The sequence below is a fragment of the Centruroides vittatus genome, unplaced genomic scaffold (genome assembly GCF_030686945.1).
Source record: "Centruroides vittatus isolate TY-2023 unplaced genomic scaffold, ASM3068694v2 contig_631, whole genome shotgun sequence".
Classification (NCBI taxonomy): domain Eukaryota; kingdom Metazoa; phylum Arthropoda; class Arachnida; order Scorpiones; family Buthidae; genus Centruroides; species Centruroides vittatus.
The window spans coordinates 327,197-354,916 of NW_027122388.1; the positions used below are offsets into that span (position 1 = coordinate 327,197).

Genomic DNA, 27,720 nt, shown 5'->3' on the forward strand with positions numbered 1-27,720 from the left:
CTATTCTGTTATAATAATAGGAATCAAAAGGATTTTCTACTATAGTAACAATTCTATAATGAACTAGCACCAGTATAAGTGTTTTAACGGTGCTAATTTAGTAAGAAACTTGTGGGCCCGAATGTTTATTACTGTAGTAGCAATGGTGGCTCATACAAGGGAGGGGTAATAATAATAATAATAAAGAAATCGGCAAGATTTCGATAGGTGAAAAGAGACGAGGCCGAAATTATATACGTAACGAAAAGTACAAGTGCTGCTACAGTAATAATTCAATAGGGAACTAACACCAATATAAACTATCTTTCTCTCAAGTTGCAGCTGTTAATACAATCTAATTCGCGATGGGGAGCGAACAAAATAAATATTTTGTCATCTAGGACATCGAAAGGGGGTCAAACAATTCACAAAAGGGGTCACGAGAGGGGAGAGAAGAATGGCCGACTAATTTTTAAACATCAGAAAAGGATATCCTAACACCGGCCGGTCTTTTCACCGAGTGTTCCCCCCTACAGGGGTGGAACATTTCGGTGTTTTTCTCGAGTTTCTACGCCACTAAAGTCGAATGAAATTATAAAAGTATCATCTGTAAGATGTTTACTATTTATAAATTCTAAAAAAAAAAGAAAGAACGTCTGTATGTCTGTAAGGGGAGTTAAAAAAAAATATCCTGAATCTAGCTACGACTCGGTAACAGTTTCGAACATGAAGATTTCACACATCGTCTCTAATGTCAAAAACAACCCGAAAGGATATAAATATGATTTAGTGAGGTAATAAAGTCAAAGCTGGGAGTAGTTTGCACCACGTGCCAGCTGTGTCCATCCAGAATCTATGTAAGGCTCGTTAAGTTTCAGAACTGTGTGTGTGTGTGTGTGTGTGTGTGTGTGTGCCACTGTGTGTGCCACATCACTCCTCGTCCTCCCTCTTTTAAGTTATTTAAAGCCGAATGGGGCGAAATTTATGTAAATGAACGTCTCGTAATGTCTTCTCTAATTAGCCTTACGAATCAGCCTAAATTCAGGCTTAACGAAGCGGTAAAAAGGCTACACCGTACGCGAAACAACAACTCGCTGTCATTTAAGTGTTTAATATAAAAAGCCTCTTTGTTACGTGGGAATCACTTCGAATTGTGCCTTAATTTATTACGCACGCAATAAGGCTTATTTTACGAATTTATCGTATTAAGCACATTACAAATAGGCGAGTGTTGGCGGCGCGTAACAATGGACACATACATCAAGAAATCAAAGAAATTTTCCTATTTTTAGAATCTAAAAATCCATAACTTTCCGAGCCGTTAGTAGTATTGCCCACACCTGCCACCCTCCTGTGTGATTGGTCACTTGTTAAGGGTGGTATAACCTCTAAACCTGTCCATACGTTCATTGGTCCAATGTAATGCTAGTAGGGTGCCTCAGCACCCAACAGACACGCACTTATTTACAACAAGGATGGGCCCATTCGTTACTTTTTTGCTAAGAGGAAACAACTAATTTTGCATTCTATACTGAAAACATGTGGGCCTAGTGGGGCATACACTTTACCTTCTCAATGGCACGATGCAGGAGGAGGGTAGGAAGTTTAAACTCGTAGTTACTAATCAAGGAACGATAACCTTACGACTGTTACTTGTATAAATCAATACAAGAGACTTGTAACAACAAAATATTCAAGGTTTAAGGGATGAATTTTGTAATTTATCACTAAATTTTGTTTTCTTTTGAGGTAGTGTTTTTTCACTTAGTTGCAGTGTAAAGTAAATAATAAATATTAATAAGTTCACGAGGGAAGTGAGCAAACAAGTCGTAACAAATGTTTGATTGATTTTTATGCTCTGTAAAAGATCTAGTTTTTTAATTTTGTAACTTTTATGCCTGTAGACACCCTTTAGTTAATTCTAAAACAGGAAAGTAACAGCGTAACTAGCGAATTTAATTGCATAAGGGAGAGAGTTTTAAACGTAACACATCCTTACACACAGGAACGGATTTGCATATAACCTATACAAGATGCAGCTTAGGGCCTCCGTTTTTACATATACTATTGTAGCCTATGTACTATACACGAAGAAAAGGGACCTGTTACGTGTATGCCTTAAGCTGTAGATTAGGGCTGCAAGTCTAACTCTAACCCTGCTTACACTATAGGATCCTCATAAGAATTGCTATAGTTTTGAATTTTATAAGGAATATCTACCACTGAATGTCATATAATTATGTTATAAATAAGGTTTTGTTGGCAATAGATCCTTTAATAAGGTTTTCGAGTGTTGTAGGTGCTTCATAACCTCTCGTATTGTAGCTATTTTCACAATACGAAAGTGGCTCTCAAATAAGTGATGAGGTTTTGAATGGTCCTCGTGAGTAGAATATAAACGTTATAAGTAAGGTTTGAATGCCTTAAGCTAGATAAATAAGGCTTGGATGTTGTAGAGAACAACAGTAGAGCTTAAGTATTATATAATCACATGAAACCTTACAGTAGTGTTTTGATATAGAAGTTTCAATAGGGTTTGGATGCAACAAGAACCATATAATTAGGGTTTAAATGTTATAAGAGTCTCAAAAAATAGCATTGAATGCTATAGGACCATAAAAATAAAACGCAACGACACTCGAAACGTTAAAAATGTTCACGATAACGAAACTTTCAAAGGAAAATGCGCCTAAGTAGGCCTACAAGCACGATAACAAAAAAAGGTAAACACCCTCAGGACACTTTAATTACAAACCAGGAAATAATTTAAATAGGCCTCATATAAATATTTAATTAACATGAATAATGTTACAAAACACTTTAAGACCTACTCCACTTAAGAGCAAGGAATAAAAAAAAATAACAAAATTAGATTTTAAAAAGTATGTAATTATCCCCATAAAGATCTTATCGCATTCAATAAGTCATTTCAAACAATTAAAGACCTCATAGGAAAACAGTTAAGAGGAGGAACACGCGAGAAGATTTTTTAGCAGCCTTTAGGATATTTTGAGCCTTTTGACAGTTTTCAAAATAGAGCCGAGGATATTAACAGCCTTCAGGATAGATTTGAAGGGTTTTAACAGCCTTCAGGATAGAGTTGAAGGGTTTTAACAGCCTTCAGGGTGCTGCTGAAGGTTTAAAAGTCTTCAGGACAGAGCTGACGATATTAACAGCCTTCGGGATAGATTTAAAGGGTAATAACAGCCTTCAGGATAGATTTGAAGGGTTTTAACAGCCTTCAGGATGCTGCTGAAGGTTTAAAAGTCTTCAGGATAGAGCTGAGGATATTAACAGCCTTCAGGGTAGATTTAAAGGGTTTTAGCAGCTTTCAGGATAGATTTTAAGGGTTTTAACAGCCTTCAGGATAGATTTGAAGGGTTTTAACGGCTTTCAAGGTGCTGCTGAAGGTTTAAAAGTCTTCAGGATAAAGCTGAGGATATTAACAGCCTCCAGGATAGATTTGAAGGGTAATAACAGCCTTTACGATAGAGCTATAAGTATAATAACCTTAAAGACATTGCTAAGGATTTTTAATAATCATCAGGATACTGCTGAAGGATTTCACAACCTTCAGGGGGGTTTTAGCAACCTAAAGCACACTCCTGAGAGGGTTTCCAAAAACAATAAGAACGCTACAAAGGACTTGTAGTAACATTCAAGACACTGCTAATAATTTTAAACAACAGAATATTGATGAGGATTTTTAACAACCTTAAGGATACCCTCGAGATTTTTTTGGGAGGGGACGTAAAAATCGGAATTTTTTACATGGTTTTTTTCTGTGAAAATCCATAAAATGTATAGAAAATATTCAAAGAAATCACACAAAAAACATGTCTCTAGTAAACAGGTCTTTATTGTGCTACGGAATATCCAGATTGGGATGCTGAAGAGTGTAAAAAAAGAAAACAAATCCCATGTACAAAGATTCCTATTTTTTCAAAAAAAACAACCGAAAAACAGAAAAAATTAAATGCCAAAAATATATAACAACTCTTCTTTCTCTTCTTCCTCCTCTTCTTCAAATAATATACACAAAAAATAGGGATCAAAACGTGGAGATTCTTTCAAGGTGTGTTGGTGTGTATAATATATAACTTATATATTTTATTTATGTATATATATAATTCTTTTATATATATATAAGTATATAATGGCATAATTTTCGGGTGTTTAAGAACAATTTTAATGCTTTTTTTTACGTATTTTTCATGACTATTTTTTGTTTTTCTTTCCTTTTCTCCAGATCAGCATCAGTCTGTGAGGATCAGAAAAATCATAATTAAAAGGAAATATATATATATATATATATACTTTCTCAGCACATCCCTGGAGATATCGGGCGAGGGAATAACCCCCTTAAGTGGATACAGTGTTATACGTATATGGTTAAATTTTCGTATCCTGTAAAGTGGACCGGAAAGTAAAGGCATCCTTATGTTTGTTTCCTTAGTTATTTTGGTTGCAAAATGAACGAAACACGGCTTCGACGATGCTACTATAGGAATAAAACATGTAGCAAAAGAGACTACACTCACAGGTAATAATACACATAGCATGCAGGAGGGAGTGGGGAGGGGGTAGGATTTTTCGTTCCTGTTGTCGTTCTTCACTAAACTCGCGCGAGATATGACAAGGAAATCAAGTCTTACAATACAGATATATCAATAAAAAGTTGACTTTTAAGTGTCAACTACTTATTCTAAATACAGAATTAGAACTTATAAATCAATTAAACCCGCGTTAATTACGTATACATTTACACGTCTACCAGCGTAGGCCGTGGTTACCAATCTCACATCTGCCATGTTTGGTCCTGGAAAACACAAGAAAGAAAACTAACACACACACACGAAACACACGGAAAATGTCCATAAATCAAAGAAAATTACATCCATGAGATCTTATCATTTACATATATATATAATATGACGTATAATTCAATAAAATAATATAATAATATAATATATAGAGAGGGGAGGAGGGTGTAGGTTTAAAAAAACATAAAATAAACATAAGAAATATTGAAGAATGGACCAAACATGGTGGTGATTTTTTGGAATTTTCTTTTATTTTTTTACTTTTTATATATTTTTGCAGCTGGATTGTAATAATAATTTTTTTTTTAAATTGGTGTGTTTTTTATGGTCTTACGTTTTACCAGGAGTGCCGACGTCACTGTGTCCTGTAACAGGTGCAGGAGTTGTCGATCCTTGATTCTGGTTCCCTTGGGAAGATCCTTTGGACTGTCTCTCTTGTTCATTCAGTTCTTTGATGGCTTGGATCTCTTTTTTCAACTTCATCCTCCTATTTTGGAACCAGATCTTGATCTGCCGTTCTGTCAGGCACAGGGCATGTGCCATTTCGATCCTTCTTCGCCGTGTCAGATAATGGTTCGTGTGAAACTCTTTTTCTAATTCCAGGGTTTGATATCGGGTGTATGTCTGCCTTCCTCTCCTTCTTAAACCGTTTGCCCCTTTAAAAAAAAAAGTAAAAGAAGAAAGGGTATGTCAGATAAATTCAGTTATAAAATAAAAGAATTAACTGGTAACAAGCTTCAAACTTATAAAATCAATACTAGATCCTAAGTTACGTGATAAATTACACACAAGGCCCCTAAGTATGTAACAGGTATAATCAGAGGGGAAGGGGCTCCAACCTAGAATAGGCCCTTTCCCTCTATTAAATAATCATAAAAATATGAGGCCCTAAACTATAGACTCTTAACGCGAGGCCCCCTGAGTAGGTATGACCCTAATGATTAATACAATGTAAGGTAATGTTTAGATAGATCCTTATGATAGTTCAGGTAGGCCTCTAATCAATTAATGTGATACAGGTAGGTCTTAATTGGTACTGGTGACTTATAGTATGAATAAGCTTCAAGCAGTTCGGATAGGCCTCTGAATAAATAATCAGATAAGCCTTTGAATAACGAATAATTCGTGAGATAGACCTCTAAATAATCGAGTACAGTTAGAACTTCTAAGTGATTAATTTGATTATAATTAAGCCTTGAATAAACGGTAAATTACAAGGGCCTAATGCACTAAATTTTATACAAAACTAAAAACAGGCTATCAAAATACATAAGCCTCGTTTAAAAAAATCACGCCTTTCTTACGTATGAAGGCTATCAAAATCGTGTCGAATGGATTAAATAAAAGCAAAGTTGAAGCCTTAAAGCCTTTAAAAAAGAGTAAAGAAATCGATAATAAAAAAACGGGGGAAGAACGAAGGGTTTAGTATTAAAAAAAGGCAGCAATTTAGGCACAAGTATGTAGTATCTGTCCAGGGCGATCAACATTCTTAAGATATCAGGAGAAGTAAAGTTCCTCCTGTTTACACCATCGTCAAATGGTCGTAAACTTCTCGCCACAGCCAGATCGTAAAGATTTTATCGTTTACTACAGTCTTATTTGGCCCTTTATACGATACATCTCCAACGACTGCACTTACACGTCCTTTTATGTTTTAAAAATTGTTAAAGTGCTCTTAAAATAAATTTATGGCCTATATGCTTTGTCAACTTGATAGCTTTATCAATTATTAGGCGTTTTACTCCTATTACGCCATTTTGAAAACCGGAATGACATCATACACTTTACTATAAAATTCTGAGCCTTTCAACGCCGTCTGATACTTCTTTAATTTGCTTTATGACGTAGAGGAATTTTAACACTGGATAGGGCTTATCACAGTACGTAACGTAGTAGGCCCTACTTATCGACCTCTTCTTTACTGATATACGAGGCCTCCCTGATGTAAGATACCACAATTTATTAATTGCAGTACCTAACAGGTAGGCAGGCATCATAATAAACTTGGTTCCCATTTATAAGACACTACAATTTACTATGTAAATAGAAGACTATTTAGTAAGCCTAGTTATTACAGTTTACCATGTATCAAACACATCTGTACATGAAACAAAAGCCTAGTTTTACGAACAAGTAAACACGAGGCTATTCTTAGTGTTAAATGTACACGCCTGTTTACCAGGTTAAATTCAAATTCAGGCTAATATGTAGCCTGAATTTACTAGCATAACTAACTTAGAAACGGAGTAAATCGGATTAAAAATTCATTGGAATGGTGTATACAAAGCTACATCCTCAGGTCCTAGAGAGAGAGGTTAATCCCGAAAGACAAATGTTTTCCCAATTCAACAAATATCTAGAGTATGTGCCCGAGTCTAATTAATGATTTAGTACCCCCAAGGTATTTTATGTCCTATACAAAATTTATGAATCCGCTAAAATGTCTAATTTAGTCAGAATCTTGCTTGAAAGACTTCCAAAAAAACAAGGAGTATTATGCGATATAATTCACTGAAGGCACAGGCGTAACGCCTGTGCCTTCAGTGAATTATTGCCTGATTATCTATTCAGGCAATAATTCACTGAATTATTACTGATATTTCACTGATTATTGCCTGATTATTTATTCAGGCAATAATTCACTGAATTATTACTGATATTTCACTGATTATTGCCTGATTATTTATTCAGGCAATAATCAGTGAAATATCAGTAATAATTCAGTGAATTATTGCCTGAATAAATAATCAGGCAATAATCAGTGAAATATCAGTAATAATTCAGTGAATTATTGCCTGAATAAATAATCAGGCACACAATTAGTCATTCTTTGACATAATTTAATCCTTTTTGATTCAGTTCCTTTGAGGAGAAAACGAAAGATATAGGTATCGATATAGACAATGGGAACTTACACGAGTACTTTATAAATGGAAAGAAGGGACCTAAAAATAAAGAATCAATTAAAATAGTTTAGTTCATTATTGATATTTTTATTACAGGGGTCTAATATAGAGAAACAAAAGGCCTTCTATTATTATTTTAGGTCTACTTAGACATTAATATGCTGTTGAACTATTTACAAAGACCTCTGACCAGATATGTCGTGTAAGCACAACATAAAATATAGAAAAATAAGATAAAAAAGACACACCATGATGCGGTGAATGCAACAAAAAGACACGACAATGGTGAATTAAAAAATAAATGCATCACGACATTTGAAGGTCAAACTGAATATTTCCTTTTGTCTTAATTGTTCAATCCTTATAACAGTCGAGTAATTAAATCTACTGCTTACAACTAAACTTATAAGTATTTTTATGAGGCTCGTTTAGACGGTCATTAAGGTTAGATTGGATGAACTCTTGACGAATGGATTGAAGTGTTGTGAACATTCTTATCGAGCCTCTTTCTGTCTTATACTTAGATACGTGTCAGAATTTTCGTACTCTGTCTTTAGTGCTTATGTTCATGAGAAGATTTTAGCCTTTTTTAAAGCGCTTTGAAGATAAGCCTTTATTGATTACAATTCTTTAAGTTAAACCTTTGGAATTAAGGCTCTTGGTCATTTACAAATGATCAAGAGCCTTAATTCCAAAGGTACAGCTCGAATTTTTGTGCTCAATTTTAATCTTGAAGCTGAGCCTTCTGCTGTTATATTCAAGAAAGCGAGCCTTTTGTTAATAACGCTTGTGAAGCCGAGCCTTTATTGCTTATGATTTTTGAAAATAGCCTTTTGGAATTATTGCTTTTGAACATAAACCTTTAGAGCTCGAACTCTTGCGGCTCGATTCTTAACATTCTTAAGCTGAGCCTTCAGTTCTGACGTGTTTAAAGTCGAATAGAGGAATTAATGCGCTCAAAATTGAGCCTTTAATAGACACGCTTTTCAGTTTAAACTTCTTTTTTAGTGCTTACATCTACAAAACTGAGCCTATAGTGTTTATACTCTTAAAAAGTAAATCGTTAAAGCTGAGGGTTTAGTGCTCTACACTTCTTAAACCGATCATTTCTGAAGTGTCCTTCTTAAGGAGGTTGGTAGAACCAATTTAATTACAAGCCTTTAAGAGTCTATCAGAGGTATACTCAATTAAAACAAACTAACTAACCTGCCTAAAACACGAGCATACTTTAAAAGACACCCTTAACGATGATAAGTTTCTTTGCGGAAAACAAATAAAAATTGCGACAGACAGACAAACAGAACGGACTCGACAATCACGCAACGTCATTATCAATTAAAACTGGATAGCGTAGATAACATATGTAGCTACTGAGTTATATTTTCTATGTGTGATGTTATCATATAGCCTGCAGGCATTAAAGTAGTGCACGCGCTACATTTACAGTGTTGTAGCTACAGCTGTAAAGATAAGCTACTACATTAACAAAGGCTGTTACTTTAATAAATTATCAATTTTCATACCAACGAGCTACTCATTCATTGATGCTGCGATCACTTATTTTATGCCATGTGAAACTATTTTCAGGCAATTTAAGGCTGTAATAGGCTGAAGAACTTAACGAATGAAGCTCTAAACAACTGAAAACACTAAAAATACCAAGAGTTTTTGTTGGAATTTGGCTTAATTTTTACTAGTAAAAGTGAGTTGTAGCTTGGGGGTAAGGTTGGAAGAATGCAAGTTATCCTGTTATATTTCCTTAAAAAAACTGGTCTAGTTACAATTATGAGTTGTTTATCGATAAACGTTCCTAAAAAACACCAGATACGAATCAATTATAATTGCCAAATATTGATAAGAATCATAGAAAACACAGTAGAGATGTGTAATATTTTCTAATGATTTAAGGGCCTACATCCCAGTTAGTTCATCTAAAGAGTATTCAATAAATTATTTTTTAAACAGGGAAAACTGTTTTATAATTTCTAAACAATTCAATCTTTTAAATTTAATAATATAAATACAGTCAAACCTTCAACCACTGCCACCTCCAAATGTTAAACGGAAGCCACCTTTGTATACAGATGCATACAAAAAAATGACCTCCATTTTGTTTTTGTTTCCTCGGTGGCCGTTGTACAGAGGTTTGACTATATAAAATTTTGATGTGGAGTTAAAATATTGATAAATTATTCAAATTATCAGTTTTGTTCTAACACAATTATTCGTTTATTTCAGGTTTTCCCCCCTCTTTTTGGATGCTAAACTGAAAGGACCTCATCTTAACATTATTTAGCCAAAATATGTCTGTGCAAAACTAAACTGGTATTCCCTAAAAAAATTTTCTAGTAAATGTCTGTTGACAGTATAAAACCTCTAAAAGTGAAAGCAAAACCACCATGAAAATGAGGAAAAATCTTTGAAAACAAAAGCGAAATTTCTTGGAAAATAAGGGAGAATGTTTGGATGTAAGAGTAAAAATTTTTCAGAAAACAAAAATATTCTTTAAAATAAGAGCGAACATCCTTAAATGTAAGAGTGAAAATCCCTTAAAATAGGAGCAAAACTCGCTAAATGTGAGAGTAAAAATTCCTTAAAATAAGAGCGAACATCCTTAAATGTGAGAGTAAAAATCACTTAATATAGGAGCAAAATTCCCTAAATGTAAAAGTAAAATTCCCTTAAAATAAGAGCGAAAATCCTTAAATGTAAGAGTAAAATTTCCTTAAAATAGGAGCAAAACTCGCTAAATGTGAGAGTAAAAATTCCTTAAAATAAGAGCGAACATCCTTAAATGTAAGAGTAAAAATCCCTTAAAATAGGAGCAAAACTCCCTAAATGTAAGAGTAAAATTTCCTTAAAATAGGAGCAAAACTCGCTAAATGTGAGAGTAAAAATTCCTTAAAATAAGAGCGAACATCCTTAAATGTAAGAGTAAAAATCCCTTAAAATAGGAGCAAAACTCCCTAAATGTAAGAGTAAAATTTCCTTAAAATAGGAGCAAAACTCGCTAAATGTGAGAGTAAAAATTCCTTAAAATAAGAGCGAACATCCTTAAATGTAAGAGTAAAAATCCCTTAAAATAGGAGCAAAACTCCCTAAATGTAAGAGTAAAATTTCCTTAAAATAAGAGCGAAAATCCTTAAATGTAAGAGTAAAAATCCCTTAAAATAGGAGCAAAACTCCCTAAATGTGAGAATAAAAATTCCTTAAAATAGTAGCAAAATTCCCTAAACATAAGAGTAAAAAAATCCTTAAAATAAGAGCAAAACTCCGTGAAGATGGCTGCAGAAGCCCCCAAAATATCTACAGAAACCAATATAACATTAAAAGAAGCATAAAAAATCCTCTAAATTAGTAAGAAACCTCTGATTGTGGGGAATTCCTTCGAAAACTTTTAAGGAGCTGTTCTTTTGAGAAGGATAAAACGAGATAAACATTGATTGAAATTTCAAGGTTTTATTTTAATTTTAAAATTAAAAAATAAAGAAAATCAAACTTAAAGCAGAATTATTGAAAATGTTTCCTCTTTAATGTTGTTTTAAATTTAATTTTAGCCATATGAACAGATCCTTATAAGTTCTAATGCCTGGTGTATGACCACATGCATCAATCTGAGTCATGTTTTTCTGTTTTATAACTGTATAACACGTTATACATTATAAATTTGCATAACTTAAGATTAAAACTGCTTTATCTAAGAGGTGTACACTTAAATCTTTTTGTACAGCGTATTATAAACGTTCTGTACAGTCATAAAACTGCATGAATTAACCATATCAAAGAGGGGTGCTCTTTAATACAGTTTACACCTAAATCTACACCTTTTTACAGCTTAGAGTCTAATTTACATAATGTATAATCGATGATTCAAAATACTAATTCATGTTTTCTATTACAGATGAGCCTTGTTTTTATAGAAGAAGAGCCTTAAGGCTGGATCTTTCGTATGAAAAGCCAGAAGCTACACCTCAGTTTTCAACCCCTAATACACGATAAAATTCTAAAAAATTTAGGGAAAAATCCTTAAATTAGATCAACTTACCTCCTATTTAAGTAGGTTAGGGTAGTTTAGAGTAGGGGTTTTTTTTGGAGTGAGACAGGCTTGCAGATACAGGGAGATGTTGAAAATAGGAAGATGCCCTTAACCACGCCTTTGTTTTAAGATATGGTCCACCTTCTTCTTCCATTGGGAGGTCAAGGTGAAAGGTGTATGGACCACAAATGACGTCAGACGACGCCATGACAGTTTGGACCACCTCCCTACGCCATTTTTTCTACAGAATCACTTACTATGTGACATCCGCCATATTGTTCTTTTTTATGATTTTAAGGATGCTTACTGATATCAAATGGAGGTGGGAATTATCTTTTATCTATTATATTAATTTAATTGTAGAAAATATAGAGGGTTTTTTTGGAATTTTGGGGGTTAATTCAGTACTTTTACGTGTCTAAAATGTCATAGTTTAAGGCGCTGGTTACTTAGAATGAGAGAATTTCTTTTAGTTTTAAGGCCTTCCAGTGTTGGATAATGTGAGTTTTATCTTTAAAATTCGTCGTCAGGAAGAGTGTTTTTAGATATTCGAGCCTTTTTCTGCCTTTATAAAAGTCTAAAATTGTTAAATTAGTAAAATATACGCCCAAAAATGGACTTAAAAAAGCTCTCAAGGGCCTAAGTAAGTTATATTCTAAGATACAAAATTAAATGTAAGCTCAAATTTTAAGAAAATTTACATTCTTAAAGCATAATTCTGCAATTTATTAATTAAATTTATCCAAGTTATTCTAAAAAAAATTAAAAATCTAGAATCAGGACCACTTATAAACCTCAAAATCTAAAAAATTATTGGATTTAGAGCTCAAAAAAGACCCAAAAGGGCTTTTTCAGATGAAAATAAGCATAGGCCTTTAGTTCAAAGTGACTTAATACAAGAGCCTACAGGTCTGTAGGCACTTGAACTACTTGTAGGACCCATCTTAAGCTCAAATTATGCTTATATTGAACAAATATAGGGTGACGATCTTATGTCGTTCAGCTCAACTTATATAGGGCATATACACTATAAATTGGGGCCCACGTAACAATAAGTAAATGTAGCGAGTAGAGAGGGCCCGTAGGCCTCAACAAGCACCAATATCTAGGCCTCATAACTTCTAATTTCCCTACTAATCAGCCGTAAATGTGTCAGTTGATTTATCCATGAATTAACGACATGTAATTAGTTACGAGGAACGATTTTGAGGAAATCACGAGCACAATTCCTAAAAAATCGAATTATCTAAAAATCCGAGAAAAATATAAGTCCTATAATTCCAAAAAAAGTCAACGAATATGTCAGGTCAATGACCACTTCTTGGAAAAAGAGCCGATATTCGATCGAAGCGTGATTCCTGGAGAAGCAAGATAGAATATAATATAAAATATAACCGAAATGCTTGGAAATTTTATAGAAAATTTGGGTTTTTTTAGATTTCTAAACATTAAAAGCGATATAAAACAATATTTCTTCCTTCCCACTGCTCTGGGAAGGTATAGAAGAAATTAATTGTGTGACGTCTTGCACGCATAAAACTACATTTATCTTATCTTAAACACAAGAAAAACACCCAAAACCACCTAAAAATTCTACTTTTATACATCTAAATTATCATAAGTAATGTAAAATTCATAATAGAAGACAATAGAAAGCAACTGTGTGACGTTTTCACACACAGAAAGCTGCCTTTAGCTCATTCAGAACATCAAAAAACACACCCGAAATTTAATAGGAAGCAGATCCTTTTTACGCCGCTTAAAGGTGTTTAAAAAAGGCTTATTAAGAATTTAAAATTTTCAAACAAAATCAGAGCCTGATTTAGAAGTGCTTTCCTTCTCTAATAATAGCCTTTATCCATCTTATGAGCCTTTTAAGTATGATATCAGGTCGTAATTTTATAATTGTGTGACTTCTTACATACATAAAACGCCATTAAAAACAGTAAAAATGTACTTTTAAGTCTAAAAAAAATCATAAATAATGTGAAATTATAAATGGAAAACAATGGAAATCAGTGGAAAAGGAGATAATTCACTTAAGGCTATACATAAACTACGTTTATTCATGTGAAATTACCCTAAAAACATCTAAAATTATCTATTTTTAAAACCGTAAATGCTATAAAAGGTGTAAATTTTAGATTATTTTATGAATAAATTCGAAAGCTTCGTTAAAATCGTTAAAATTTAAGGTTAAATTACTGTGATATTTGGCTTTTTGGGGACTTTTTTCGGTAATTCTCAACCTTAAAAACAATCTAAAAATAGTTTCCTTAGAGACAGAAGCAGATTTTAGAACTTGGATAAACTAAAAATTGCTCTCGAGTCGCGTTAAAATCTGGTTAAATCAAGTTTTAAAGCAGTCTCGAGAAACAGAAGACACCCCCCAAAAAATTCAAATTCCTCGCCTGAAATTCTAGGAGGAAAAACTCGCAATTTTAAGGCTCAATTTCTACTAATTTTCACTAAAATTTAGTAGAAATTCGTAGTAAACGGTTCCAAAAAACACGAAATTTAATCAACTTTGCTTGCAAAAAATTCAATTTTGTGAAAACAATTAAGGCAACACTAGAAAAATACCTACGAGACACATCTACACACCATTTTTCCTCGTATTTTCCTCTTAAAAAAAACCTCGTAAGTCATTTATTATGTATCAAGTTTTCCAGGTATAAATTCCCCACACCATTCAAAAAATGTAGCCTTATGCCTGCAGGCTAAGGCTTACATTCTATGAATTAAAAAACCTTAACTAAAGTACAAGACGTTAAACAATGCTACTGCAGCAACAAAGTACTGTACGTAGGGGAGAGCAAAGTAGTGTGGGATGTAAGAGAGGTGGAGATATAAAAAATCCCTAGATTTTAGGGATTTTTAGATGTAAAAGGCTTGTAAGTTAGTGTGGCATTTTGTCTTTTTTGGTTGTTATGAAATCGAAACGGGGGGAGGCTTTAAAAGTTGCGAGATAACGTCCTTGAGAGTGAAGAGACTCGAAGCAGTAAAGGACGTGGGAGTTGATAGATGACGTTGGAGGTAGAGAGAGGGTAGTAAAGTTGCGCCTGGCCACCGGAAATACGCCATAAAGAAAGGAAGTCTTTTAAAATACCATAAAGGCTAAAATGCAAGGAAAAAGTCTGATTAAAATCTAGAATTTACCTCTTATATCTTAAGTAACACGCTTTAGTGGGGGGAAAACCACCTCCCCTACCGCTTACATAAGCCTGTAGAAGAAGGCTTGTACTACTTTTAGAGCCTTCGTTAAAACCTTCACAATCCTACATAATTTAGCCAGTTCAGGCTATCTGACTTCTAAACAGATAAAGCTTTTAAAATTTTCTTACAGGCCTTATTAATATTAATTACCTTTATGATAACTCCTATTGAAACCTGTAAAATGCTATCACCTACGCTTAGAAAAGGCTTATAGAGCCTTATTAAAACAGCTTATAACGATGATAGACATTTTATAGCAGGCTAGTGAAGCTTTTTGTAAAATTTACACCACTTCAGGGTGTTAAATGCCTTATTAATTAAAAATTTAAAATCTTCTATAAAAATCAGGCCAAGGGGCCTGATTTAGAAGTGTTTTCCTTCTAATATAATGCCAAAATACCCTTATTTACGCAGCCTTTTTCCATTTTATAAGCCTTTTAAGTATGACATCATGTTGTAAGTGGGTTAATTTTCGCCAAAAAGGCTCACGTGCTGTTCTAGTTAAGTTTAATTAGGATAGGAAACATTAAGCTAAAAAAAATGCCTGTAGCTGGGGCATAACCTAAATTTATTCACAAAAAATTCCATATTGTTCGCTAGTTAAATGCATGTGAATTTAAATACATTTAAGGCATTAAAGTTTGCCATTACCCCCTAAAAATCCCAGCAAAAACATGGCGTTAATATAATACAAAATGTCACTTCTTCTAGAGCCTTAAAAGGCACTAGAAGAAGTGGCATTTTGTATTATATTATGCCTTAGAAATTAAGTTATTTTGAGTATTTTGCTGTAAAAATACATCAATATCGTGTTTCAATTGTTACTACAGTAGAACAATGCTGAAATAACACCAGATTGCTACTATAAGAGCAGAAATCTTTCACCCTGCACCTTCCAGCCTTCTGAATTATGTTTATAGTGAATAAGATTGTTACTGTATTAGCACAATTTAGGACCACGTCGTGTTACGTTAGGAACAAAGCTAAACTCAAACCTCTGTTTAAAATACGAATTTTTCTCTCTCATTGTACTTAGCAGCGCCTGACAGCTATCAATTGTCATTACTTCCAAATTTATTACTGTAATAGCATTACTTTGATAACATATATTCAAATTTTACACAAGAAAACAAACAAAATTTTTGTTTCTCATCACTTGCCTTAATAAAATTATTACTCTAGCAGCATCAAACACACCTTACACTCGTTATAACATGTGTATTCTGTGTTTGTACTGCTGCAAAATTGATTTTACCCTCCTTTATTATCTACAAATCGACCTATCTGATACCCCCTGTCAAATTTATTACTATGGTAGCACCACTCTGTAGATAAACCCGCAGCCTAAACACAGCTCAAAACCTCATATTCTCTAGATTTAAATACTACTCTAACAAGTGAGGTTATCAACCTCACTACTAAGAAAATTGTTACTATAGCAGCACATTTAAACAAAGATACACACTTTCGTTGTCTGGAACAAATGCCAGAATGTTAATTTTACAAGCAAGCCAGCCCCCCCCCTAAGGTCCAAATCTGTCAAACAAGCACGTGCTAGAAATTATTACTATAGAAGCACTCGTTCTGCTACCTGACACGACTTCAAATACTCCATATGCATGTGTAATTTATTCTTGTATTTTCACTTACCTATCTACTCCTTCCTGCTATACACTATACTTTATTACTATAGAAGCAGCAACTGTAGTAGCATACTTAACTGCTCTTTCATTCCCTGGAAGATGCATACAGGCCTATACTTTAAATACTGTAGAAACAAGAAGTTTACAGAGAACAGAAGCTATCAGACACTAGAGCCGTGTAGTAGAATTGTTACTACAGTAGCACAACCCTCTCATCCCTCGAATTACTATAGGAACATACACACAACATAGTGTCAAGCAAAATTTTTTTAATTTACTACTGTAGAAGTAAGCTGCTTCTATAGTAATAAGGGGCTAAAATCATGACAGAACTTTACGACAGGTGTAATTGCTGCTACAGTGAAGAGGGGATAAAATAATGACAGAACTATAGGGAAGAATAAGGGGGTAAAATAGTGACAGAACTAATTGCTTCTATAGTAATAAGGGGCTAAAATCATGACAGAACTTTACGAAAGGTGTAATTGCTGCTACAGTGAAGAGGGGATAAAATAATGACAGAACTATAGGAGAGAATAAGGGGGTAAAATCATGACAGAACTATAGGAAAGAATAATTAAAAATTTCTTGCAGAAGCACATCACTTAACAAGTATTTTACCTTCAGAATTATTACTGTAGTATCACTGCTTCTGTTTACTGTCAAGTATCGTAACATAACTTACCACGAGCTGCAAACACGAGTTTCTTGTATAAATGGCAGCACACTCGAACGTAGTGTACAACAAAATTGTTACTGCAGTAGCATGAGTTTCAAGACCGAATTGCGCATACGTTTCTCAAATTACTGTACGAGTATGAATTATGACAGCGCCTACACTTTATCCTACACCACTAAAGGGTGTCATCTTTGAAATTATTACTACAAAAACACTACAAGATCATTACTAACACACAATTTTACACAATTGATTAGGAACACTACACTAAATCTTACACCAGAAATAATTTTAGGTGTGAGAATCGATACAATTGTTACTATAAAGCAATCAAGAAAAGAACACATCGAGAAAACACTGGTGTACTGTACGTACTTAACAAGATTATTACTATAGTAGCACGCGTAGAGCGATCTTCAGGGGTGTATATTGAGGGGGTGGGTGGGGAAATTAAAGAGCCTGTAAACTTTACGAGAAAAGTGGTAATCAAAATAAGCATATATGAGGTCGTAACTATCGACAGTTGCAACAGATTTAGGAACCATTTATCAATTGTTTAAGTGTTCTCGACGTCAACCTCCCGTGTTCTTCAGCAATAAGAATTCGAAAATATTATATATTATGGCATGCATGATGTTTAAAAGATCGACAGAAGGTCGCCATGTTTATTAGTTTTGTCAAATGCTTCACACTTATGTAAATAATACTTTCATAATGGCATTAGTAAGCTGCATTTTGTTTGTTCTTCAACCTAAAGCAAACAATAATTTTATTTGATTTACGCACAAAAATTTTAAGCTTTTAACGTATATTTTATTAAAAATTTACAATGTTTTACTGTTTCCTTACTTGTCAACTATGTCTAGACGTAATTACGTAAAACCGGTACGTAGTTTAAGTCATTTTAATGCGTTCGCATTGTTTTAAGTCGCGTGTACGCAATTAATGATGGAACGATAAATAAAGTTGTATTATAGGTACAACTAAAATTTCTTCAGTTTCTAAAAGAAGACTTAATGCTCTTTAGGTTTTCTTAGAATAAATTAAATTCGCCAATTAATTAGCGAGATAAACAGTTTAAACCTGTTAAATTACTTTCGTTCGTGTAGCAGTTGTAATAATTAATTAAAATTAATTCTAATTTAGTAGTTACGCGTGAAACATGTTTATAGTGAAGTCTATTGAATAAAAGTTTACATATTTTATTTTATTTCTTGTAAAAATGTATGTCTTTTACTGTTTTATTCATAAAAAACGATCATAGATAAAGTAAGCGGCATTGACATATATTGAAAAATCTCAAAATAAGGTAAGGTTAACAAGACGAAACTGTTTAGAATCTTTCATATACTACTGAAATAATATTTATACATAAAATTTATAGTCATATGACCTAATTTTAACTTTATTTTGGCCTGTAAACTGCATTGTAAGACTTTTAACCACCATACCAGTGTGTAAACTATAAATTCTAACAAAACCGTTCCTTCAGGCTGTATTGCCTAGTACTAAATATAATGTCTACAGTGTAAAGAGCCTATGTAGCATATAAAATAACCTTATATAAATTTCTATAGAAATAAGTAAGGTTTTTACAACGAAATGCCTACAGGCTAAGCCAACCTCTGAGCAAATTGTATAGATCAAGACCAATTACTATCACTGTAAATCACCTGAGCGTGTAGGAGAAGAATAAATTTGCCTGATCGAGACACTGATAAGGCTCAGATATCGTTATCCAACTCTATAATTAACTCGGTATCATTATCAATCTTTATAGAACTACTTTGTTACAAGAGAAACCTGAATCAATCTACCAAAAATAGTGTTTGAAATTAGATAAGGCTCAGGGAAAGCGAGTAAGAGAGATGCGTTATCTTCTTCTTCCCTATTATTTTTTTTACAAGAGATGTAATTTAGAGACGTATTCAAGTTACTAAATTGTTACGACTCATTAAAAAACAGTAGAAGAGCCTTATAATACTGTAACGAATAGAGCCTTTCAGGTTACATTTTAAGCATGTTTAAAATGCGTAAATAAATAAAACCTCGCGCTTTAAACATTATTAATGTTTTCCTAAGAGTGAAGCGTATTGTGAGCCTTAAATTTAACTTTAACGAGCCTTAAAGGCTTAAAATTCTGAGAGAACGTAACCTGTATCGATGCAACTCTTGGTAAGAGTTCTACAACCCGAAGCGAGCCTCAAAATACTAGAGATAACATTCAGACATCGAATCCCAAGTGTATATTCGAGAGAGCCTGTTTAAGGAGTTCGGCCATATTTTTTCTAACGGTTTTTTTAGATGCATATCTTAAAAAAATTGCTTTTTCACCCCGATAGTGATTTATGATAAATGGTAAATGCAGAAATCATAAATCATCTTCGTTTTCATCCAACACGAGCGGGAGATAAGAGGGATGGATGCAGATAATCTTGGCTCTAGGAGGACCATTTGGTTTATTGCCCGTTGTCATCATTATCATGTTATAAAAGGCAAGGCCTAGTAGGCAGTAAAGTCCTAGAAGCGCGTGTAGTTGTGACACGATCACGGTGGTCGCAGTAGATACAAGAGAGAAATGGTTCGTAAACCCCCCTTCTAAAACGTACCCCCCGTGATAAAATAACGACTCATACCAGAAATTTATCGTTTTTTTATAAAATTTCCAGCCTATAGGCACTTAGAATACTTTTAGAGCCTGGCGCATATTCACTTCTTTAAGGCTTGAGATATAATTTAATGCTTTGCAATCTTTTAAGGCCTACAGGTAAGTCGGATTTAGATTTTTAAAAATATAATAATATATTCATATAAGAGGCCCTATTGACTTTGGGATAGAAATGTATTGAAATTGAATAATCGGCGTTTGAAGGGTGGAAGAGGGATTAAAAAATTTGATTATCCGAAAGTAAAAGTAGAAGATTTATTGCCAGATTTGATAAGAATTATGAAGGAAATGGAGACTTTTTTTCTCTGTTTAAACCGCTGCACTTCCTACAGGCTAATAGAAACTGTGGGCCTTTTGTGACGCGGTTTGTCGCCCGATAGACACACCTTAAAACTTCTCCCGACCTGTCATTCACATTCTAATGAGATAGGGGTCGTTCCCCAAAGCAAATGATCCGTTCCCAAATCGGAGAGCAAAAACGGTTAACAGAGACTGTTTTATAACAATAGAATCGCGGTTTCTGTGGCCGTCAAGAGAGAACCACCCCCACTCTAGCAAGGGGTAGAAGCCAAGCTCCCCCATCTATACAATAAGATGCATTTTTAAAGTTAAAGTGTCCACCAACCTGCGATAGCCATCCAGGGATAGAATGCGTTGGTGGGTACTTGAGCCACTGCTGGACTCGACTGACAGCACTGGTTCCACGATTCAGACACTCGAGCAGCTGTAGCTTCACTTCCATAAGTCGTACGTAGTGGATCGTTCAGGCTAGCGGTCCTGACTCCTGACCAGGCGGCCATTTCTTTCACCGCTTGCTGATAGCCATTCTGATCTTTAACCAGGCACTCGGGCTTAAAGACCGCACCGGTATCCCCTCCACCCGTGTATAGTTTGCAAGATGTTGCTGCTGCCGCTGCTGCTGTTGCACCAGCTTCACCGTAAGTGGTGTCGTGAGCCGACCTTGCACCAGTCGCTGGTGGATAAGGTTGGACAAGTAAACTCTGTGGATAACGATACGATTGCTCTGTTGTAGTTTGTCCGTTGTAGAATCCACCACTCTGTTCAAAATACGTGTTCATCATCTACTGTAACTAACACCCCACCGCGGTACTACTCTCCACATCGGGTTTTGAATTTGTATTTTTTACCTCACTACACTGTGCTGGATTAAATTTGGTCATGGCTGTAGGGTCGGCCTCTCCTTAGGCATGAACAAACCCACCAATAGGAGAGCCGCTCACCGAACAGCAGCCTACGTCCTGCCTGTATCCTGCCGCCATTGACTGGATGCTGGAGGGGGGTGGGTCTACTCTACCTCCTGGTTACAAGGGGACAAGATAGTTCCCATATCTAATCCTTTACACAATGACGGATCATTTGCATTTCTATATCTATAATTATTTTACGAGCCGACACCTATATTAATCTTCTGTTGCCCTCCCTTTTAATATCCGAGACGTTTATTTACTGCTCCTCGTAGTAAATGTCGATCGTAACGAGGCAGTAATAATTCGAAACAAAGGGTCACGTGATTTACGCATCGCTTTGCTGCTTCAACCTGATGCCGGATGGTTGATGTTATGGCTCACTTTGGTAGATATATAGCGCCGTAACCGTGATACAACCCTCTACAATTGCTATTTCATTATATAGAGCCTACAGAAAAAAAAGGAAAGTATGCCTTTTTTTCCTTCCAACGCTCTTAATATAAGGTTTTTAATTTGCCTTACGTAAACAATTAAGGCTGTGTCTTAGTGTTTAAATAAATTAAAATAAGGCACCACGCGTGCGGAGACAATGAAATTTATGCTTTTTTGGCGCTAGACGAGGCCAATTCCTATGTAGTTAAGAATGTTAAGGCTCCAAATTTATATATTTAAACCATTTCGATCACTTCTGAGCTTTTGAAACTTCATAAAATAGTTTCCTGGAATAATAGGGCATGGATTATTAAAAAATAAGCCTTGTTCGTGAGATAAATAAGCTCGTAAATCGAAATTTTATGAAAGAATAAGAAGGGAATAATAGGAGAATCGGAATTTTTTCACAGGCTTACATTAAAAGCATCTAGAAATCTTAGAAAAGGCAACCGAAAAACAACAAAAACACAAACATCTACCATTTTTGACAGATGGACAGATGTGGGATCTGCAAGCTAACTTATTGTCTGTAACACATTCATTTTACTTCCCTGCCTCTCCGGATAGCGATAGGACCGGATCTTTCGGGGCGCTGCTTCCATCAATCCATGTTACATTACAGGGCAACCCTCCCCCAAGCCCTATGTTTGGATCGAACCACAGTCAGTTTCCGGCCGTGGAGGGGGGGCTGTCTTACCCTGATCCCAGTCAAAATTTATGGACTATGCACTAATCCATATATCACGAGTTCTAGAAAGTCAGTGTTTTCACTTTCCGCCGTTCCTCAGGCATGGTGGGTGACCAGTCACACACACAAAAACTTTCCAGGGTAACAAATTTTAATTCTCCGTCTGAAAATTTGTAACCACCAACTATACAATTAGATTAGGCCACAAAGAATCCGAAAATGAATGGGGGGTTACCCCTCAGGTATAAAAGAGGGCTGTGCAAACACAAGAGTGGTCCTAACTTAGTGGGGATTCTTATAAAGCTCTCTGTTCTGTCATCGCGTCATATATACCATAAAGAATTGTCTCTGTAAGGCCTCTTTTCAATGGAAACTATGCCTCGATCAGTCTTGATGATATCTATTCTTATAACACATAATTATGACGTTTTAGTTTCGTTTCGTGTTTTAGAATGTATCATTTAGCTCACATTCTAGAACGTTAATGTTCTACATTAAGAACTTTAAAAGTACAGACATATCTGAGAAAATGTCAGCATTTAAGGCACAGAAATCAACAACAAGAGTGAAAAATAATTTAAAATTAAATAAATTTTTTAAAATATAATTTAAAAAATAATTCTTACGCGATTGTAGATTTGAAATTAGTATTTTAAAAGTAAATAATCAATAACAAAGCGAATTAGACGCTCTTAAACGTAATTAACCGGCATGATAATGAAATAGATGTTTTTAAATAGAATTAAATCAATATCGAATAATAAATGGACATTTTTAAACGTAATTAATCATTTACAGAAATGAATTAACATTTTAAAACTCAATTAATCAGTAACAATATGAAATAGACACCTTTAAATAAAATTAATCAATAACAATAATGAAATATACAATTTTTTTTTTAATAACAATTAACGAATAAATAAAGACAAAATAGACAATTGTAAACGAAAATGAAATTTACGTTTTAAAACCTAATTAATCAATTTTAAAAATGAAATATATATCTACATTTAAACATAATTAAGTAGTAACAATGTGAAATTGATATTCTGAAATAGAATTAATCGATGAAAAAACAATTTTTAAGCGCAATTAATCAATATAAAAGAGCATTATACTGTTTAAACACAATTAATTGATAACAAATTTGAAATGTATTATTTTTTTAAACATAATTAAACGATGCTAATACTTTAACTAACATTTTAAATTTTTAATTAAATTAATAACAATATAAACACTCGTAACAAAGCAAATAATTGAGAAGGAAAATTAAAATTAAAGTTTTAAAATGTATAAAAATTAATATATATATATATATATATATATATAGGCCTATGTATTATACAAATAAAAATAAACTGTAATTATGTTTAAATTACCAGAAGTTTATAAAATGTTTAAATGAAACCAGTCGTTAGTTAAACAGATTCCATTTTAATTTATGTAAAACCTTATATTAAGAGGTGTATAAACACCTAATAAAATAGATAATTAAAGCCGTATTAGGCCTTATATTATGTTATTTTTATTGGGAGTAAAAGATAAACGTCATTATGTGATAATAAATTTATTTATTTATTTATTTATTAGTTTTTAAGCGGTTTCCGCTGAGATAAGACAAATGCTTGTATTCATTTGCATTCATAAATATTCTGTACGTGATGCTTTCTGATCGTGCCTGTTTTGCGTTCACTCCAAACGCATTTATATTCCATTATTAATAGTCGTAAGAGGGGGGGGCAAGATCGACCAATTTAATTTTAATGTTTGCTTAATTAGGTTTGATTATACCCAGAGGCACTGTACTTAATTATGTTTATGTTATGCAGGATATCAAGCGGTATTAGGGGGAAAAACTGATGTAGGGTAGTCAGTGGGTCTGTGACGTTCGTATAATGAATTAGATCAGATTGTTCACATGTTGTTTAGATCCTAGATAGGCTTTTATTAATATAATTCGTGTTTAGTTCGTACGCTTGAAATTTCAGGAGAATTTTTACTTAGGCCCTAAATTGATTTTTTCTAAGGCCTAAAATAAAATTCTATAGCTTAAAAAAATACAGATTAAACCTTCATATTGATCGGTTTATAAAGCCTTATTTTAAACCCGTAAGCTACTGATTCAGAATATTAAATTTGTTATTAATTTATTATAAATTTTTATCGTTTAAATTTCGATTATTACGTTTAAATTTAATAAATTTCAGAAAAATAAAGTCGTCATTTTCAACTTCTTGAATTTTAATTGTTGTAAAATTAAAGAAAATAAAGCAACAATTAAAAATACAATCGGTTATATGTCAATTTCAATGGCCACGTGGTAATAAATAAGAAATGGACATTTAAAAATAGAATAAAAATGGAAAGAAGAAATTGACGTTTTTAAATATCGTTAAAATTAATCTATTACAAAAATAATTGAAATTAACGTATTTAATTGTAATTAAAAAATAAAAAACTCTCGAAATGATTAATATATTATTTATTAAACGAGTTAAAATTTATTACAGCGTCTTAAAGTTTATTTTAAATTTTAAAATAGCGTATAATATGGCGATAAATTATATTTTTAAAAGGCTTTGAGACATTCACAACCTTTCAAGCCAACGTCACAGGGAATAACAGCAGTGGCTCTCTCTAGCGGAGAAATAACGAAACAAATTTATATCTTCCGTTTTAAATAAATTTATTCTTAAAAATTTAATTAAATGTCGCAAAGCACTCCATAACAATTTTTAAAAATTTGATATTTATTAAAATACTAATTAAAATATAAATAAGACTTGTATTATTCTAATTTTTTATTGTTTAAGATTGTTTAAGCCTTATTATTTAAAAATAAATGTAAATTTGCGGTTGAATTCGGTGAATAGACATATAAACAGACTAACTTTGAAGTATTGTATTTAATTAATTAAAATATCAACTTGTTTGTTCACTCTGAAAACTTTCCTCTTGAATGTTTGTATAATTGTTACCTAGGTAACATTTTTTGCGTGTTTATGAGCCATACTTCCAATAATTTGTTGTTCCACGTATAGCATACTCACTCATAATTTAGACATATTACTAATGAACTGAACGACTAATTGTAAACATAATAAAAGTCTTTAAATGCCCTTTAATTTGTCATTGATACTGGCTGATTTTAAAAACAAATAATAAATTCCATTTTAAAAGTCATTTTTAAATTATCTGTTAGCTTATAATTCATGTAGAATATGCATTAAATGTTACGCTTAAATTATGTGACTTAGTTACGTGAGTATCTTAATGCATTATTTTGTAAAAAGTATTAATGTTTACGTACTGTTTGCAGCAGTTACTATAAAGCTATAAAGCTGAAGCACTCTAAAGGGGGGTTACAATGTTTATTTTGTCGAGACAGTGTCGTTATAATGGTAAAGTTTTATTTAAATTGCTACTTTTAATGAGTCATGTAATAGAGAATGCAGTTTTATATAATATTTACTTAATTGCAGTTAAATGAGGGGGTTATATTATATTTTAAATGATTTTCTACATAAATTAATCAATATAAAATGAAATGATAACAGTATAACGGTTTTAAAGCGTGTAAAACACAAATTTAGTGCGATTTTTCTTCGATGTAACAATGTTATAAGCCAGAAAAATACAGAATTTTTTCAATAATGGCGTGTAGAATAGACCTCTACTCTTATTGAGCTGAAATAAAAATTATTTAATGCAAATTAAAACATTAAACAACTTACATATCCATGTTAGACAGTTGATTAAGGGAATTTATATATAATTAACCCATAATCTACCTCAAAATACCGGTATATTTTTAAGTTTTTAAGCCCAATAGCTCTTAAATATTTTGGTTTCCAGATCTGTGAAGGTTAAACACATTCTCTAATTTGACCCTAGAAAGTTAATGGCTTAAATCATAACTAACTGGTGTTTATGAAGTAATAACTTCTCCAGTTACCTTGCTTATTTGACCTTAGTGTGTTCACATTTGGATCTGGTTACGTAATTTAAAGTAATAGACCTTATATATAGAATGAAAATATGATTCTGACATTTGATTATATAAATTTTTTTTCTATTATATTTATACAAGGTTCGTCGACATTACTACTTAACTTACAACGAGTGAAGTGTTTGTTTTCTTTGTACACATACCTTCCTGGCATACGAGCTTTAGCACATTAAATTATGAGCTGTTCTTTAGCTTTATTTTTTATTATTTACTATCTCGATGTGCTTAAAATTATTTTTATACTGAAATAATTCAAATTAAATTATAAATTTGGAGAAAATTAAAGTACTACGCGCGCTAGATTAGCTAGTAGGTAAATTTTGACCTTAAAAACTGAATTAAATTATATTTTTAGCAAAAATTTATATTATTTTCACATCTTTGCATCACACGCCAATGTTTTACTGAGTAAAAATGAAACAACTTTCCAAAAATCGCTCCTAAACACAGATTTTAGAGTTATTTGTAGTATTAATTTAATTAAAACGTAATTATATCAAATTATTTTCTGATAAATATAAAAATTTTATAGCTTTATGTTATATTCGTTTTAATAATTTAATAATTTAAAAGGACGTTAAAAAAATTAAATGTATATCAACAACTTAAAAAAATATTCACATAACTCCTCCCTTTAATACGTCAATCACCACTGAAAAGAACCAATTGTAACCAATGAAATCAATTTTTATTATGTATATTTCTTTATTACCGTTTCATTGGTAATTTTCAAATTTTAAAATAACCGTCGTTGTAATTTAAAATTTAAATTTAATAATTGGTTTATTTTAAAAATATTTAATTTAAATTATTATTTTAAATGTAATTAAGCATTATTTTTATAATTCAAATTTCCGGGATTTTTATTAAATTAAAATAATATCTAATTTTTATCAATTTTAATAGAACTTGTGTCCATTTATCAGCCTGTTGACCTCTTGGTTTAGTACATATTTATATTATTAATCCTTTAAAATTTCAATTAATATAGGTTAATTTTTAAAATAAAATATTAAACTCTTGTTATAGAATTTTAAAAACAATATTTAATTTTTTAAATAATTTACTAAATAAAGTTATAATAAAACAAAATATGTTATTGGACAATTTCCTAAAAGTGACTGAACACCTGATTGGTTGGTGTAAATGACCAATGACAGAACATTAGAAGGGATGATGTGTATGACTTTGTTTAAAAGCTTTTTAAATACTTTTAAATCGTTTGTAATTAAAATTGATTAGGGTTTAAACACAATTTATTCAAATTGAATATTAATTGCATTGTCATTTAATTATACTTAAAATTTTCGTTTATTTTCCTGAACCTCATAAACCACCCACTAACATTGTCAACATTACACCTGAGTTTAATGGTGGTAGTTAACTGATCACAATTGCAATTTTGCAATCAAATTAATTTGAAAAAA

General features: G+C 32.7%; 1 protein-coding gene across 1 annotated transcript; it reads right to left on the bottom strand.

The window, feature by feature from the left end:
- Positions 1–4,979: 4,979 nt before the first annotated feature.
- Positions 4,980–21,126, bottom strand: LOC136979724 (homeotic protein ultrabithorax-like). The gene is made up of 2 exons (XM_067275750.1): positions 20,576–21,126; positions 4,980–5,458 (listed from the first exon to the last, which is right to left on the bottom strand). The coding sequence occupies exons 1-2, from the start codon at positions 21,030–21,032 to the stop codon at positions 5,133–5,135; spliced, it is 783 nt and encodes a 260-aa protein (XP_067131851.1). The 5' UTR covers positions 21,033–21,126; the 3' UTR covers positions 4,980–5,132.
- Between the last annotated feature and the right edge of the window lie 6,594 nt (positions 21,127–27,720).

Excerpts from the sequence above, each read along its gene's own strand:
- LOC136979724 (XM_067275750.1), bottom strand. The coding sequence starts at position 21,032 with ATGATGAACACGTATTTTGAACAGAGTGGTGGATTCTACAACGGACAA. Across the intron at positions 5,459-20,575 it reads TCCCTGGATGGCTATCGCAG|GGGCAAACGGTTTAAGAAGG; the intron begins GTTGGTGGACAC and ends TTTTTTTTAAAG.